Source organism: Leucoraja erinacea, chromosome 12, assembly GCF_028641065.1.
Source record: "Leucoraja erinacea ecotype New England chromosome 12, Leri_hhj_1, whole genome shotgun sequence".
Lineage (NCBI taxonomy): Eukaryota > Metazoa > Chordata > Chondrichthyes > Rajiformes > Rajidae > Leucoraja > Leucoraja erinaceus.
Window position 1 is genome coordinate 25,156,919 of NC_073388.1, and position 17,916 is coordinate 25,174,834.

General features: G+C 37.8%; 1 protein-coding gene across 3 annotated transcripts in view; it reads right to left on the bottom strand.

The window, feature by feature from the left end:
* Positions 1-1,029: 1,029 nt before the first annotated feature.
* Positions 1,030-17,916, bottom strand: part of drp2 (dystrophin related protein 2) — a 103,229-nt gene continuing 86,342 nt past the window's right edge. For all 3 annotated transcript variants that reach the window (XM_055643872.1, XM_055643870.1, XM_055643873.1), the window contains 3 exons: positions 10,306-10,420; positions 8,771-8,863; positions 1,030-7,030 (listed from right to left, as the gene is read on the bottom strand). In XM_055643872.1, the coding sequence (XP_055499847.1) occupies positions 6,993-7,030; positions 8,771-8,863; positions 10,306-10,420 (246 nt within the window). In that variant the 3' untranslated portion in view covers positions 1,030-6,992. The remainder of the gene's footprint in view (positions 7,031-8,770; positions 8,864-10,305; positions 10,421-17,916) is intronic.

Consider the following 17,916-nt stretch of genomic DNA (forward strand, 5'->3'; position numbering starts at 1 on the left):
ATAATTTTTAAACTACTATAATAATTAAATAAACCCGCTAAATGTAAAAATATCTCCAGCGAACAAACCTCCAAGCGATTTTTCGTCAGCAACTCAGCAGGCTGAACAAGCTCGATTTGAACAGCCTAGGGAAAATCGCGTTTTAAACCCGCCCCCCTCTCAACGGCGCCAAAATCGCACACACGGGCTGGGACAGATCTGCAGCGACGACCCACATAAAATGTTGCATTTTAGATACATCTCCACTCTCTGGCTTTTGCATATAGTAATACTATGAAGAAAGACTGGATAGACTCGGTTTGTACTCGCTAGAATTTAGAAGATTGAGGGGTATCTTATAGAAACTTACAAAATTCTTAAGGGGTTGGACAGGCTAGATGGAGGAAGATTGTTCCCGATGTTGGGGAAGTCCAGAACAAGGGGTCACAGTTTAAGGATAAGGGGGAAATCTTTTAGGACCGAGATGAGGAAAACGTTTTTCACACAGAGAGTGGGGAATCTCTGGAATTCTCTGCCGCAGAAGGTAGTTGAGGCCAGTTCATTGGCTATATTTAAGAGGGTGTTAGATGTGGCCCTTGTGGCTAAAGGGATCAGGGGGTATGGAGAGAAGGCAGGTACAGGATACTGAGTTGGATGATCAGCCATGATCATATTGAATGGCGGTGCAGGCTCGAAGGGCCGAATGGCCTACTCCTGCACCTATTTTCCATGTTTCTATGTTTCTCTGTTACTTGAAATAATTCATCAATTATTTGTATTTTACAAATAAATCAGAAGTAACAAATAAATGAGAAGGAATACATTAGCATGGTAAAGACTAAGCCTAGTATCAGCATAAATGTTTTTGACCGAATGCCATTATTCCAAAACAATCCTGCAAATATGTGATTACAGGCTGCTGTGTAGATGCTTATAAGTTACATAAAGCAAACGCATTCACACCATCTCTAGCAAAAATGATGCTTTCAATCTGGGGAAAATCCATTTACAACTGAAGAAGACTGAATGAAAAGTAAACATTCAAGTTCATAATGCATTGGAAAAAAAAGATTTATTTATATACTTTTTTAAAAGCTGTACATTAAGTTGATTAATTTAAAAAAAGGTAATAATACAAAAGACAGTTTCCATTCTTAGATTTCTTTTCCCACATTTCCCTCCATACATATAAAGGCCCCAATTGGCCCCAGAGGCAGGCAAAGGCTATTAGAACTAAACGAAAATAAGGCATGTTCATTATTATTCATGTTAAATTTTGACCAATGCAAGCACCAGCAGATTACAAATCTTCTATCCCTGTCCATTTTTGGACAGGAGACAGATAGAGCTGTGTTAATTTTGAAATCATGGTTTGAATTCTGAAAAATACTTATTAATAATGAAGATAAATGAGGGATATTATTAGTCTTAAAAATAAACAGACAGCAAATTGTATCTGTCGTCCAGATTTAATTTGAGAAAATTATCAAATGGACGATTAAAAAAAAGACCAAAACTGAACGATCACAAATCCTGGAAGAAGACTGTGATATGGGAGAAGGTAAAAATGTTAAGGAAGGAATCATAGACAAGCAAAATTTGGAAGAAAATGGATAAAGAGCAGAGGTGGTTTGTGCCTGCATCAACTGCAGGTATGAGCCTTTGCATTGGCTAGTAGGAACCTTTGACAGTACCAATATGAGGAGAAAATGGACAAAACACATTTTCTATCCAAATTGTGGGTTGTGGTGGCTTACCAGCAGAACCCACTCTTGGAAATTCCAAATGAGAGTTACCAACAACACTGCTAAATTCTGAACAGAGAGGACTGCCGAATCTAATTTAATTTAAAGTACAAAAAATAAAGTAGAGGAGGGCAATATGTGGTATACATACAACACAAATAGGAAGATATTTTATGCAGCAATATTCACTGCTGGGGAGACCAACTCTTGGACATGTAGTTGCATGATTTGATGCCCTTTATATCATCATCCAGGCAGGACTGAGTTTCAACCCACTATCTTATGCGGTTCAGATGGAAATTCAGATGGATTGTGGTAAAAGGGTGGGATAACATTTTAGTCGACTTTGCGCTTGTGAGAAGAGGGTCTCCATCCAGCTCAAGCAAAGTCATTGATGAAAGAGGAGAGGGTTAGGGTTCATCAACTCCCACTCACTAAGGGCTTCTGTACCATGGAGTGGCAGAAGGCAGGTGAACAAGGCTCTCAAAAGGTGATTGTATGATTCACTGTTTGCCATGAATCCCTGAATATTTAACATGTCTAGACTTTCTCACAAAAAGCTGAAAGGAAAGCATATGGCACAGGAGATTGGACACTCACTTCACCCGACCCTATGCTCTGGAAGGCAGCCATCTTATAGGAGGTTAAAACGCACAGCGTCACCATGGCAACTCATTGTTCACAGGGTGATTATAGGACCTCCACCAAAGGCCCCAAGCTGTGTTTATGTTAGCGCTAGAGAACACTGATGGATACTTCCTCTTACTTATTCTGAGATTTTACCCCCTCCCCCTCATAGGAATTGGCACCACGTTTGAAATTGCTGAATAAGAAATAATTATAAAAAAAATAATTAATGCCTACAAATAAATAGTTTACAGTCAGGGTGGACATTAGGAAACTGTGGAAAACTCACAATCCTCTGTTTATTCCAGAAGTTGCATGCATACATGCTTAAAAACAAAGTGCTGGAGTTACTCAGTGGGTCAGGCAGCATCTGTGGAGGGAATGGACAGAAGATGTTTCGGGACGGGACTCTTTCAGCAGTCTGAAGAAATGTCCCGACCGGAAACATCATCTGTCCATTCCTTCATCACATGCTGCCTGACCCACTGAGTCTCTGCAACACTTTGTCTTTTGCTCAGGATTGCAAGATCTGCAGTTTCATATGTTTCCATGCGAACGTGCTCTCTACATACATCACCAGCAGGTGATACTCTTCACCACATTTAGGCCACTAATATTAATCAATGAGCAAATATTCCAAGTTAGGAATCAGATTGATTACAAGCATGAACATTAATGAATAGTCGAAATGAATGTTCCTGGAATGATTTAAACTGGAAATATCACTGTTCAAATCCAACTGCTTTTTAATGTCCCTCTGTTGAAAGTTCAGTGCATCTATCACTTTCGGTGCTGGTGTTAGATTCTGAGCTTAATGAAGCACCGTGAAGCATTTTATGGTAGATTAGCGTCTCCCAACTTCATCTGTGAAAATGTAACAAAAAGGAACTGCAGATGTTGGTTAAGACCAAAGATAGACACAAAATGCTGGAGTAACTGAAGCGACCGATTCAGTCTGAAATAGGGTCCCGATTTGAAACATTACCTATCCATTTTCTCCAGAGATGCTGCCTGACTTACTCCAGCATTTTGTGTCTCTATTCACCTGTGGTGAATTAAACAAAATATTATAACCAGTGGCAAATGGTTTTTTGGTATTCATTCATCTCTTGGGTGGTATTGTGTCATATCTTTCTCGGAGCTGGAGGGTTGTTATCATTCTTCTGTAAGCTTAGGAATTCCTATATCTCCAACACCTAGCAATCTGCCTATAACTGGCTAATGTTTGGGTTACTTGTTGACTGGATGTGTACTTATATCCCTCCTCAATTCAACTTAAATTGTGTGAAGGAAAGTGACTGTTGGGATCAGAAGGACTTTGTGCTTTTAACCATCAGACAACACCAATCTCAAACATGGATGGAACAGATTGGACAAACATTAAAATTCCCTCAACATGGTTCATAATCATTTTTTTGTTGGATGTAACATGAATCAGTTGAGATCTGAAGTTGTTTCTTAAAGGTCTCTTGAATTTCATTCAAATAACGTGAAACAAAACATATTAAAATAAACATCTCTACGCTGCCACATCAGCTCAGAAAGGAAAGGTAAAGGTCTGTCTGCTTTGCCAGGTTAATCAGATTTACATGATCTGAAGATTATGGCTATTTGTTTTATAGAAATAAAGCTTTGATACCAGCAAGTTTACAAGTTCTTAGAAGAGAAATACAATCCCAGTCTCTTGTGGTAAATGCTTAATATATAAGCACCTATACACTGTTCTGAAATTCAATGCAATTGACATCAATAGATCATTATATGTTGAATTAGCACCCAGTAGAGATTTTCGCAAACTACTTCTCTCAAAAATCCTTTCTCTCATCAAGGTGGGCAATGTGTGAAATCTTTCATACTTTAAAGGAAAATTTTTATTCATGAGCGCTGAAGCTTGTTATGAAGCATCGAGTAATTTCCTTTCTAAATGTTTTCTCCATAAATTTGCCATCATTCTGCTGAGCTGAATATGATATATTTGGTCATTTCACAGCGCAAGGAAACACATTCAATGTTTGTTCAGCACAAATAATTACAAATGAAAAGGAAAGAAGGGAAATTGTCACAATATTTGATTCCTCATATTCGTGGAAATACATGAAGAGTCACATTCTTGACATTGTGATTTCCACATCTAAGGCAGGCAATATTGCACCTAATGTAAATTAATTGATACAGTCTGCAGTGGAATCTCAACCACACACCTTGGGAAATGTTCTTAGTCACATGTTTTTGTTATTTGCATTCTTGCATTCTTCTACAGTTTCCTGAAAAGACGTGGAAAAGGCAACCCAAATTGGACATAAGAAGAGTTTTTTCTATCCCTTTTCACATTTTCAGAGTAAAAATGGTACTATGTCTAACATGTACCAAGGAAAATACACTAGGCTTGATACATTCAACAGATTGTAGTTACTTTGAAAATTATTATTGTGTACTCATTGTTTATGTGTTTTACTTGAGGCCTGTACTAGAAAACAATTGCAGGCTTTTAGGACACACAAATGTATGCATTATCAAGAAAAGTCTTCAACAAATGAGAGTTGTTGGTTATATCAATATGATCAATAAATCATAAGGCATTGACCATTCCCAACAGTACAAGACAAAATTTCATATACGATGTTCAAAGATATCCAATATTTTTTTATCTTTTGGAGCTAACTTCAAACAGTTATCTTTACATTCTCTTTGCCAATATCACTAAAATTCATAATATTGAATTTCACAACCATATCAATAAGTGTTCTGAGGAAAATGCACTTCAATATCTAGAAATACCCGAAAGACACATTATCACCTCAAAGGCAATTTCAAATCTTCTGTCTTGTAGTACCCCAAAATACCTTTTAATATTTGAAAAAAAATGTATAAAGAACATACAATCCTTTAAATTGCAACCTCAAAGCACCTTCTACTCTATTTCACATCCTTTAAACTTTGGCTTAAAAATACCTAATCTTCAGTACTACAGTTATATAAATATCCTGTAAACTTCCATCCTGCCGCATCCAAACACTTTCCACCTTCCATCTCACAACGTACTCTAGCACATTTTATTATAAGCCTCATAGCATTGGGCCTTCTGATAATCAGTCATAATCTTTCAATATTGTTTTAAAATATACCAATATATCCTTTAGCTTTCTGTTTTTCAGAGTATTTCAAATCCACCAAAGATATCATATCATTAAATGTTGTTATTGTACCTGACTCAACCACCTCCTCTGGCTGCTTATAGTAACCTGTGAAAAACTTGCCCATCGTGTTCCTCTGAGGTATTTTTCCTCTCATCTCCCTAGTTCATGATTCCACTGCCCTGGGATAAAATAAATCTGTGCATTCACACTTTCTATTCCCCTCATGATTTTATTGGTTCTTCAAAAGTTCAAACACACTACTTAGGTGCTCGCTTTCACAAGATTCCAGAAATCACTTTCTAATCTGTTACATACAATATCCCATCTAAACTTCAATTTCACAACATGTCCAGACACATTAATCTTCAGTTTTTCAACACTTAAAGCCAACTCTTCCAATATGATATGTATTTCCAAAACCATGATATAATGGGGCGAGCAATATCAAGATCACACCTTACCTTCTTTTCAAAAGACAACTTTCAATATTCAGAGTTATAGAATCCAAAAGGAAAATTCTACCTAGTAGAAAGATGCCTTGGATTTTCACTTCTCACATTACTCACAAATGCACCTTATAAATCTTTCATATTCTTGCATCCCAAAGACACATTCTACCCGTCAAAACGTAAGAACTCTTTAATCCCTGAATACTAAGACCAAAACTTTTTTTTAATGACAAGGTGCAAAGAAATATAAATTTCCTGTTTCCAACTAAACTCATCAATGAATTTACTAGGACAATGCAATATATTACTACGTACATTTTCAGGTGTTGAAAGTACAGCTTATGTTCTTTTTTCTATTTCCCCCAATGGTGATGAGATCTTACCACAGAATGTATACTTTTTTTATAAATCACAACTTCATAAAGATGGTTTTAATTTGATGAATGAAAAGTCTTGACATTTTATCCAAAGTGTTTTTCAGCATCCTTTATCGAACCTGCTCTTGATTTAGATTCTACCTTAGCTAGTTGATGGTTCCTTGAATAAGAAAACCCTTCAGATACCCCTAAATCCTCCTGCCCCTCATATTTCCACAAAATATTTCCCATTCATTAATTCTCACTTGTACTGCCGAAATATTTTTCGGTGAACAATTTCTACTATAAAATCATGTTTATATTAGGACTGTAAGTGGCTTTTTGGTGACTCAAGAAATAAAAGACAAAGTGAGTTTCTTTGTTTTGGTCGTCTCAGAGTTGGATGTTCTGGTTGGTGATTACTGGACTCACAAAACTAGGAGTTCACTGAATAATTGAGATCCTACTAAATCCAAGACCTTTGTATCTCTTCCAGAACCAGCAGGACCCAAATGGTTATATCCTGTGCTGGGTTATGCTTTTACACTTGAGCTTCAGTGATGGCGAGCTGGTTCCAGCAAAGGGATTAATTCAAAGATAGACACAAAATGCCGGACTGGCAGCATCTCTGGAGAGAAGGAATGGGTGACGTTTTGGGTCGAGACCCTTCTTCAGACTGATTCATTCAGATGTCTTCCATCATTTGTGTGTTCTCTTCAAGTGATTGGAGGATTCACCTGAAGGAAACATAAAAAGGAAGGGAAGAATAGCAAATCTTTCTTGAAAACGATACAAGTTTATTTGTGTTTGTATTTTTTAACATGTTCAATAAATTAATAATAATTAAAAAAAATTAAAAAAAACTTTTATTGCCAATCAATTAACTCTCTTGGTGATGCAAAATATTACTCATGATTAACATCAATGAAAACATTGTGCAACCTTGATATAATGTGCCTCATTCCTTCGCAGTATTGAATAATGGAGATTATTACGTCCCCCAACACAGAAATTAGGTAAATATTAATTTGATGTAGAATGTGGGTAGCTTATAAGATGGGTGTTTAGGTCAACCCCAACACTTGTGTAATATCAAGGTTCCAATGTATTATTTTCCATCTACTTAGACTCCTCACTGGTTGGAGTTGCAAAACTGTCACAATGTGATATCTGCGGCCTGCACTCTCTGCTCACGGAGTTCATGATCTGGCCATGTTAAAATGGGAAGCTACTGAATGGAGAGGTCAAATTTCCCATGGAAGAAGGAAAAAATGAAGAGCAAGTCACTCATGCACCTTACAGCTGCCATTTTGTTTGAGACAGGAAACAAAGTCAACCACCTGCTACCTAGATTGTGAGTGAAGAAATGGGATAACCTGAATATTGGGCTGTGACGACAGAAGCCGCACTTGCCTACGCCTGTCAACTATAGACATGTAGATAGGGAGCTATTCAGCTATCAAAACAGGCATTAAACTGCAGCCATGTTGGGGACCCATACCAATTTGCTCAAATACTTCTGGACAAAGAAATATTTTTGTAAAGTTATCGGTTATCGCTGGTTAGCACGGACTCAATGGGCGAGTGCTACGAAAAGGTGCTGAGGTAGAATATAAGCCATGATATAGATAAATGGCAGAGTATTCATGAAGGGCCCTATGACCTACTCCTATTCCAATTTCTTATGTTGCAATCAATAAATCAAAAGTTATTTTCAATTTAAAATGCATGGAATTGGAACTTGTGGTTTTATGTTTTTGATGGCATAACCTGCTTGAAATCATTGATAACTTTTGTAAGTCCAGGGGACTTGGTGCACAAACAACACCTCATAACTGATTTTAATATATTCATCAATTTACTTCATTTCCACCCAATATTTGATGCTAACTTATTTTCTCCTTTGGGCCATTCAAATTTTTTACCTTTAAATTCACCAAATTAGTCACATAAATGAGCAAACGTTCAAGTATTTAATTTAATTTAATGTGTTTAATGAAACGACCCCTCCCCTCCCACACCCCATTCTTCAATCCATGCCCCAATTAATTTAAAGATTATGATTTTATGCAATTAGTACAGTGAAGTTGCACAAAGGTTGACAGGAAATATTCACAGGGCAACAACGAGAGGCTGTGGAACTATAGAATTGTTGTAACACAGAAGGTGGTCATTTGGTTCCCATTGATTGTGACCTTTTCTCACCCCTCCATCCAATTCCCCCTTGATAGTCCTGTTCTCCCTGTCCCAGTGTAAACAGGCTTTTTTTAAATCACATACCCATTATATTATACGCCTCAATTTCTAAATCTTTCACTCCTGGTTCTTGAAACATCCACCAATGGGAACATCTACCATCTTTTTACATGATATATTCTTCTCCACTCATTCGAGAACCATCTAACGATTGGGTCACCCATAAAATGATGTACGTTCTTCATTAATTATATATTTTTATGCTCTGGAGAAGGACTTACCTTTGGGGGAAGGAAATGAGTTCCTAAGCTGCTCCATTACATCCTCCAGATGCAGCACCATGTCTTGTGAAATAACTTGACAGTCGTTTCCACCTAGGAGAGTACAAAGTCCACAGAAGTCCAAACTGACATGTTGTGAAAACATGAGACATGGTTTTCATTTTATTTTTTATTTCAAGAATTCCAATAATTCTGCGGAACATGAAATGGCATGAAACCAGCTAGGATATGAAAACGGCCAGTGGTCATTCACAAAGATTCCCAGAAAATGTTATTCTTGTTTTATTGATGGTGCCAAAATGAACAGACCACACAAAAGGGCTCTGCACCATTGTCAGCCCATTTGATACCTCCCTACCATCATTGATCCTCTTTTTCACCATGATTCTGGATTCTTGTTTAGGGTGGAAGCTGATCGTAAACCTTGCCCTCCCAGTACTAGCAAAGTATAACAAGCAAATGTGGTCCATTTCAAAATGGCTGTGGCCTTGTGTACCATACTCTGCTGATAGTTAATACTTTCAACACAAATCTTAGTCTGTTATGAAATTGTTATTGAAATAATAATAAATCTTCATGCCACCTTATTACTTCAAATCCAATTGAAGTGTTTAGAAAGATGATTCAATTGGTTAGATAACATTTCCCCCTGATTTGAGAAATCCAGGGGAAGGAGAAACATATTTATAAATGTATCAAGATAAGAAATAAAGAACTCCTTTTCACTTCAGAGGTTGAAAATCTCGGACTCTTCCCCACAAAAGCTTGTCGATGCTAGGTACAATACAATTGTCCTGCCTTGAAATTGATACAGATGTAGGAAGGAACTACAGATGCTGGTTTAAACCGAAGATAGACACTAAAAGCTGAAGTGACTCAACGGGACAGGCAGCATCTCTGGAGAAACGGAATAGGTGACGTTTCTTGGTCGGGACCCTTTTTCTGACTGATACATTTTAATTAGACGAATGCATAAAAGGATGTGGAGAAAATGTGGACAAATAGATGAGACACAGTTCAGGGAAGATCCAATTGAATAAGATCTAACTAAATAAGGAAAGAAGCACGCTGTGAACTGTTATCCTGCTTCTACAACAAACAGCTGCACTTAATTATAATCAAATAGTTACCTTAAAACATCTATTTATGGTTATCTTGTAATATAAAAGATTTATAGCATTAGAAATTAGTGCTGGTGCTTGTAGTCCCAACAGTCTCCTTTGTGTTATTTGTTGCACACGGAACTGATACAAGAATGCATCAAAGTCAAACCACATGTCTCACTCAGTTCTTAATGGCACAGTTACACATATACGTAGCTGACAGTGACGTTAATAGATGATCAATTAATGCGATCAAATTATGTCTGTTCACTGGAGGAACTAACCCTTATACAAGAATAACACATATAACAAGAAACTCAGAGAATAAAACAATAGAAGCAAAAATAATGTATTTTAGTTTAAGAAGTAGAAGTAACTTCTATATGGCAGCATGATATTGCTGTGGATGCATTTTTCACACAATACCCTCACCTGCTTTCTCAGATTCTGAGCTGTTCCTTTCGAGTTTTTCTTGGTTGGTATCAGAGTGTCGGGAAACTGAGGAAGTAGAAGAGGTGGGTGATCCATTTCCCTCAGACTCTTGGGGCTGCCAATTGATAAGAAACACACTGTCACCAAAAGATGCATCCTGTGGTTCAGTAATTGGACTGAGTCAAGCAATCAGTTGAAGGTTTGCCAAAAGGGTAGAGGCAGGCTTAGATCATCATTTAGTTTATGAAAATTTGAAGCTCTTCACCATTTGCTGATATTTTATAATTACCAAAACGTTAACTTAAAAAAATGGACATGGTTTACAAGCAATTATTACCACATTGGACCTGAAATTATTTTGAGTGAACACAAACACTCAATATATTCTTTTGAAATGAATTTGTCTGATATTCTATGTAGGCTTTAGCCCATTCGGATTAACACCACGCTGGACTTTATTATGCAAAATGAAGTTGTCATGGAGCTAATAGGTTGCAATGTTAAAGAAATCAATGGTAGGCCTCTAAAAGAGGGATGAGAATGGTAGATTGGAAGGATAGGTGAACAATGTAAAAATGTAAGAAAGGGAATAGGTTACACTGGAAAATAGGAGCAGGAGTAGGCCATGTGGCCCTCAAGTCTGCCTACCATCAATGTGATTGTGATTGATCAATGCTGGTCTCAACACATCTTTATTGCCAGTTTTCCCTAACCCTCAATTCATGATCTTTCAAATATTGATTCTATCTTCATTTTAAATATCTGGCCTAATCACCAGGCCTCCCCATCTGCAGTGATACAACACCCTGTGAGAGAAGATATTTCCACACCTCAGTTTTAATGACTGGCACCTCATTTTCTGACTATATCCCCTTGTTCATGCCTCACCCAGCGAAAACATCTTAATTTCTACCTTGTCATTCCCAACTGGGAATCTTATATATTTACATAAGCGACCAGTTTTTTCTTCTAAACTGCAAGGAATACAGATCCAATTCATTATCTGTAGATAGGATAATCCTCTCAGCCCTGGAATTAGCTAGGCAAATCTCCTTTGGACAGCCTCCAATGCCATCATATCTTTTTTTTTAAGCAGGGGGATGAAAACCATGTGCAGTATTCCAGGTATGGCCTCTTCCACAACTGTAACAACATCTCCCTTTATTTGAACTCTAACCTCTTCACACTAAAGGCCATAATGTGATTTGTCTTCTTAACTACTTTTTGGACTTGGAATATCATCTCACACAGATACCAGGCAATCAGCAGTTAAATGAGTTGTGGAGCTGTACAGCATGGAAACAGACCCTTTGGCCTATCTTGTCCTTGTCAATTTAATTGATATACTGGGCAAATCCCATTTGCTTGCATTTCCCTCCTACCCCTTACCCCTTCCAATCCATCTATTAATATTTTGGGCAAAAAGTGATGGGATGGGGAAGTTTCTGGAAGCTGTGCTGTGGGAGACAGCAGCTTCCATTGTCCAAGAGATGAGCTCCTGCCTTCTAGTAACCTGGTGTCACTACCCCACCCCTCGTGCCCCCATAGTGATGAACCACCTCTTGGCTTATACTGGGGGAGGAGGGATTGGCAGTGTGCACAGTGTGGACAAGAAGGGCAGCTGCTCAGTGGGGGTCTGGGACACACTTGCACGAATGGGATTGAGTGAATGGGATTGAGGGAGGGTAAAGAAGAACAAAGAACAAGAGGCTTTGGCAACATTGAGTGATCTACTGGTTCAGGACTGGGTGCCGAGGAAAAGGGGTGGGATGGCAGTGTTGTTGGTGGGACTGGGATTCCTGGGGGAGGGAAGCCACAGAGGCAACTGAACTGCTGGATGATGACCTTACTGAGAAAGCTACCCACTTGCTCTTGCATCTATAATTGGAGGTGAGCATGAAGGGAGAAATAAGGATATTGTCTTCATTTTGCTGATGGTCTCTGAAGTAACCCTTGATTTTGCATTGTAGAAATAAGGAACTGCAGATGCTGGTTCACACAAAAGGACAAAAAGTGCTGGAGTAACTCAGCAGGTCAGGGAGTATCTCTGGGGAATGTGGATAGGTGACATTAAGAAGAAGGGTTCCAACTCGAAACATCACCCATCCATGTTTTCCAGGGATGCTGCCTGACCTGCTGAGTTTCTCCAGCACTTTGTGTCTTCATGTTTGTGCATTGTTCTTTAATTATGTTGAATATTCTCAGTCATCGTGCAAATAAGGTAAGAGTTAATGTGCAATACATTTCTCATCATTAATTATTTTGCATCCAACAGTTGGAAAATAAACTGTATGTAATAAAGATGTAAAGCCAATCTTTGGCCAAAATCTCTTAACCTGCAAGTTGAATGGAAGATACCGAAACAAGCTGTGAAACCACCAGAGGGCAGCAAGCAACACATCTCAACAAGCTCTTGTAGATATAGAACATTCTGTTCAATTGTACATGCTTTACCTTCAAGGGACACTGATGTGTTTCACTGAATGTTATTGAACAGAGCAAGGAGCTTGATACTAAAAACTACAGTGATGAGAAGTTGAGGTTGATTAGTCACGAGAAAAGAGAACTATCAACGAACACGAAGCTATTTAAATTGTGTAGGAAAGAACTACAGATGCTGATTTAAACTGAAGATAGACACAAAATGTTGGAGTAATTCATTGGGACAGGCAGCATCTCTATAGGGAAGGAATAGGTGACGTTTCAGGTCGATTTCTTAACATAGACACATAGAAAATAGGTGCAAGAGTAGGCCATTCGGCCCTTCGAGCCTGCAACTCCATTCAATATGATCATGGCTGATCATCCAACTCAGTATCCTGTACCTGCCTTTTCTCCATACCCTCTGATCCCTTTAGCCACAAGGGCCACATCTAACTCCCTCTTAAATATAGCCAATAAACTGGCCTCAACTACCTTCTGTGGCAGAGAATTCCAGAGATTCACCACTCTCTGTGTGAATTTTTTTCTCATCTCGGTCCTAAAAGATTTCCCCCTTATCCTTAAACTGTGTGACCCCTTGTTCTGGACTTCCCCAACATTGGGAACAATCTTCCTGCATCTAGCCTGTACAACCCCTTAAGAATTTTGTACGTTTCTATAAGATCCCCCCTCAATCTTCTAAATTCTAGCGAGTACAAGCCAAGTCTATCCAGTCTTTCCTCATATGAAAGTCCTGACATCCCAGGAATCAGTCTGGTAAGAAGGGTCTCGACCCTAAACGTTACCCATTCCTTCTCTCCAGAGACGCTGCCTGTCCCACTGAGTTACTCCAGCAGTTTGTGTTTAAGCCATTTATATTTGTCAGTACAAAATGGAAAAACAGCTCTTAATTCAAGCTGATTCAATCGAAAAATTCGCTTAAAATCTTGGGATACTGTACTTTCAAGATGTTTGTATTTTAGAGAGAATTCAGTACATATGGATGAACATAATTTCCAGACCTAGTAATGAATGTAAAGAAATATTAAAAAAAAAAATTATCTTGGAGATATGTTGCTGTGGCCTTAAATGCTGAAGGGCACCAATTATTATACATCATGCAAGACTAGGAAAGGTTGCTAAACATCCCTTCCCACCTTCTTTCATTAAGGTGCCAGTCCTGGTAATTTCTTGTACAATAGACCAAGATTTCTAAAATTAAATCCACAAAACCTTCAACGTCAATAATGTTTTTTGTAAGGTGACTCTTAATGTCCTACTTAAATAACAGATCTGGCTTTTGCTATCTCATATCATTCCATAGCCTTTTGGTCATCTGCATTCAGATTCTAATCAAAAGGGATAACTGTGACAATATCCATGTAATTTATGCATGCGAGCTGTACTCATTCTCGTACATGCTCAGACTCGCGCATATAATTATGTAAATCAGTCTGTGATCTTTAACTTGGAAATAAATAATTCTTGCTTTTGATCCCAACACGAGTGTGTGTGGAGCCATCTTTCTCCTGCTAATATGTGCTAGTTTTACCTATATCGTAAGCAAACACATATCAAAACAATAACTGTAATGCTATTAGATACAAGGATGACTACAAACTTATATTGCTGTGACAAAAGGCTGTCATTTTTAGTTCTGGTACTTTAGAACTGAAGTTTCAGACCTTTTTGACCTGCAGATTTGGTAAAATATGTGCCTTCCTGCAAATGCCTAATTATGTCATAAGGTGGTCCTTGTAAGAACTCAGGTAGTTTCTAACTAAACTATCCCAGCGTCATTAAAGTCTGGACCCTTGCAATCCCAAAGGAATTGTGCATTCCAAGGTAGGGAACCATTTGCTGGCAGATCTCTGATGAATTGTGTACATTGTGGTATTATTTTGGATCACCTTTCCACAATTACAAATGTTAATGGACTGAGGTTATTGAGAAACTGACAAGTTGCATCCAACACAAGGCAATGGAGATAAGCAAAGGCAAGCAGATGACACAATCAATCTATTACTGCCTACATAGGATACTATACCACAACCAGTGGTCAATAATTTGGATTAGCCTTACAATTTGATGAAAACATGTTGGGAACCTATATTGCTGGAAAGTGACAAAGTTGCAAAAGAATAGTAGATGAGATAAACAAAGTTAATGATTAAATAGGAGCAAACGTGGGCATTCAAAGCTGAAAAGAAACGAGGAATAATGGGAAATGGGATTTGATGCTTTTGAAATCCTCAGGAGGAATAAAGAATGTGCCACAAGTATTGAACTGAATATGATATGGATTCAGTGGTAAAGAAGAGAATAAACACATTTTTGGTGTAACACAAGAACATTGAATAGAGTGATAGGGCCAATGTGTATATGCCATAAGTGCACATATGTGAATACATGAGTGGACACATGTACATATGTAAGTGTGGTTGTTTGTGTGTTGCAGTGAAGTGAAGTGCCTATTTGCAATGAACACAATAAAAGTTATCTTGTGATTGTTCTGCAGAAATGGTAGGAATTATTTTTGTCTGAATGTGTGTTGATGCCTTTGTTGGAAATCTGTTTGGGGAATAATACAAAGAAATTGATATGCAATGAAAGTTACACAATAACAGAGATGTCCTTAGTTAATAATTGTAAGAGAAAAAAAACCTAGAAACCCTTGAGGAAGCGATCAGTTGCTCTTTGATTACAGAGAGCATTACAAAAATATCCACTGAAACCTGTTACAGCATGGCAACATGATATCTGATTTAACACTAAATTGGACAGTAAATGAACACAATATTGTTTTATTTGCTAATCCCAAGTGGCTCAAGGCCTTGTAACTGCAGGTACCTCGTAACATAGAAATCCAATTTCAGGACTATTTATAACTTCTCCTGCATCTTTACATCTAACTCCGACTGAGCTGAACCTAGGCAGAGTTAATAGGCTAAAAATTAATATGTTTTCCAGTTTGTGGCACCTGTTTCAGGTTTATTAGTTTATATGGAGACACACGAGAACAAAGGCTAGATTCACGGGCAAATAAAGCTGTATCTGTTCTCGAGGTGAGACTTTTTGCTCTTGGGATGCAGCATCATATTCTTGCACATTTTCACCAGTTACAATGTGATCCCACCAGTCACATCTTCCCTTCCCCATCCATTTTTGGTTTCTGCAGGGCCTATTTTCTCTGTGATTCCTAGTTTGCTCATTCTTCCCCACACATCCCTCCCCTTTCCCTGGCATTTCCCCCAGAAATAATAGAAGGAATTACACCTTATCCCTACACTTCTTCCCTCAACTCCATCCAGAGTACTAAACAACTCTCTCAGGTAAGACAGAGATTCGCCTGTACCTCCTTCAATCTCATCTAATGCATTCACCTCACCTCGAGGATAGATGCAGCTTTATTTGCCCGTGATTCTAGCATGTGTAGTCTCCTGAGAACCCTTTTCCCAGCATGAAAAAATCAAATACTAGAGGACGTAGCTTTAAGTTAAGATGGGCAAAGTTTAAAGGAGATATGCCGGGGAAGTATTTTACACAGGAGATGATCAGTGTTTGGAATGCGCTGATGTGTTCGTGGTTCAGACTGATACGATAGTGGCATTTAAGAGACTTTTGGATAGGCATACGGATATACAGGGAATGGAATGACATGAATTATGTGCAGGCACATAAAAAATTGACCTTGGCATCATGCTCGGCAAAAACATTGTGGGCCGTAGGGCCTGTTTTGTGTTGTACTGATCTGTGTTCTAGTCTGGGAAAGGTTGGTACAAGTATAGTTCCAAGGAGAACAATATTGGATTCCTTCACACTGTCATCACCCATCTTCTGAAATCATAAAAATCTACCCTGATATAAAATCAACAGGATGATGATCTTGGAGACAGTCGGAATAATTAGCTGGAATGGTGAAGAAACTAGCAAATGGCATGGTCATACGCATGTATTTTTTAATTGCAGTTAAAATTTCAAGTTGAACTCTTTTAAATGCCATTCGAATGAAGATGTAGCTTGCACCAATTAGTCCAATTGTTTGCATTGATCTTCAACAAATAACTTGTTTTTAGAACATTTATAGCAGAAGGCAATTTAGGAGCGTAACACCGAAATACCATTGTGCACCAAATGATGTCTCATTCAGTGCATGGAATGAAGTCTCTGGCGGGAGAAGACAAATAGTTTCAGAGCACTAGATAGAAAACCAGAATTCTATCTTCAAATAAGCCATTAATAAAGAGTCTATGTATTACTTCATTAAATTAGTGAACTCATGGAATATGCAGAAGCTCCAGCAGAGGGAAATAAGAACTGGAGAGCAATTTCTCGCAGGGCTTTTTTTGTATTATCTTCTAAACACAGATGATATAAAGAACAGAAAAGCCATGATGGACCAAAATACAAGGAGAGGGTCATGAGGTGCTTATGCTTACAATCTGAATAAATAACAATAAATTATTTGTAAGATTAATGAAACAATGCAGGCACTGGCTATTGATCAGCAAAGTCACCAGTGATGCATGAAGCTGTTTTCCAATACCTGATTGCCTATTGTTGATAGTCTAATTAGTTACCTTTGTAAGGATTGATGCTGTGCAAAGTAGAAGGCTGGCAACTACATTATAAACAAAAGGTTGTTGCGCTATTGATTTTCTTCCACTCTATGTCGCTAACATATATACAGTGGATAAATTCTATGAAACAGAATCCCTGGTGAAAGGTTGGATCATAGAAACATAGAAACATTGAAAATAGGTGCAGGGGTAGGCCATTCGGCCCTTTGAGCCTGCACCGCCATTCATTTTTTTTTTTTTTTTAATATTTTTATTATTATTGGAGATAAGTACATAGTCTATTACATCATTACTGTCTTACATTTTTAAAATGATAACATTGACAGTTATTATTACATTGTCTCCAATATTTTTTACATTTTTCTTCGTTTTTTTTTATAACTAGATAGAACTAAAAGGATAGGTGAAATAGAGGGAAAGAAGAGGGAAAAAGAGGGGGAAAAAAAAGGAAAAAAAAAAAAAAAAAAAAAAAAAAAAAAAAAAAAAAAAAAAAAAGAGAGGGGTGAAAAAGGTAATTAAGGAAGAATGGAAAAGTTTGTTTAAGTTTAAAGACATCATTCGAGATATGTTCGTATATTTCAAAGTGTAGTATTTCATCCAATCTTTAGTC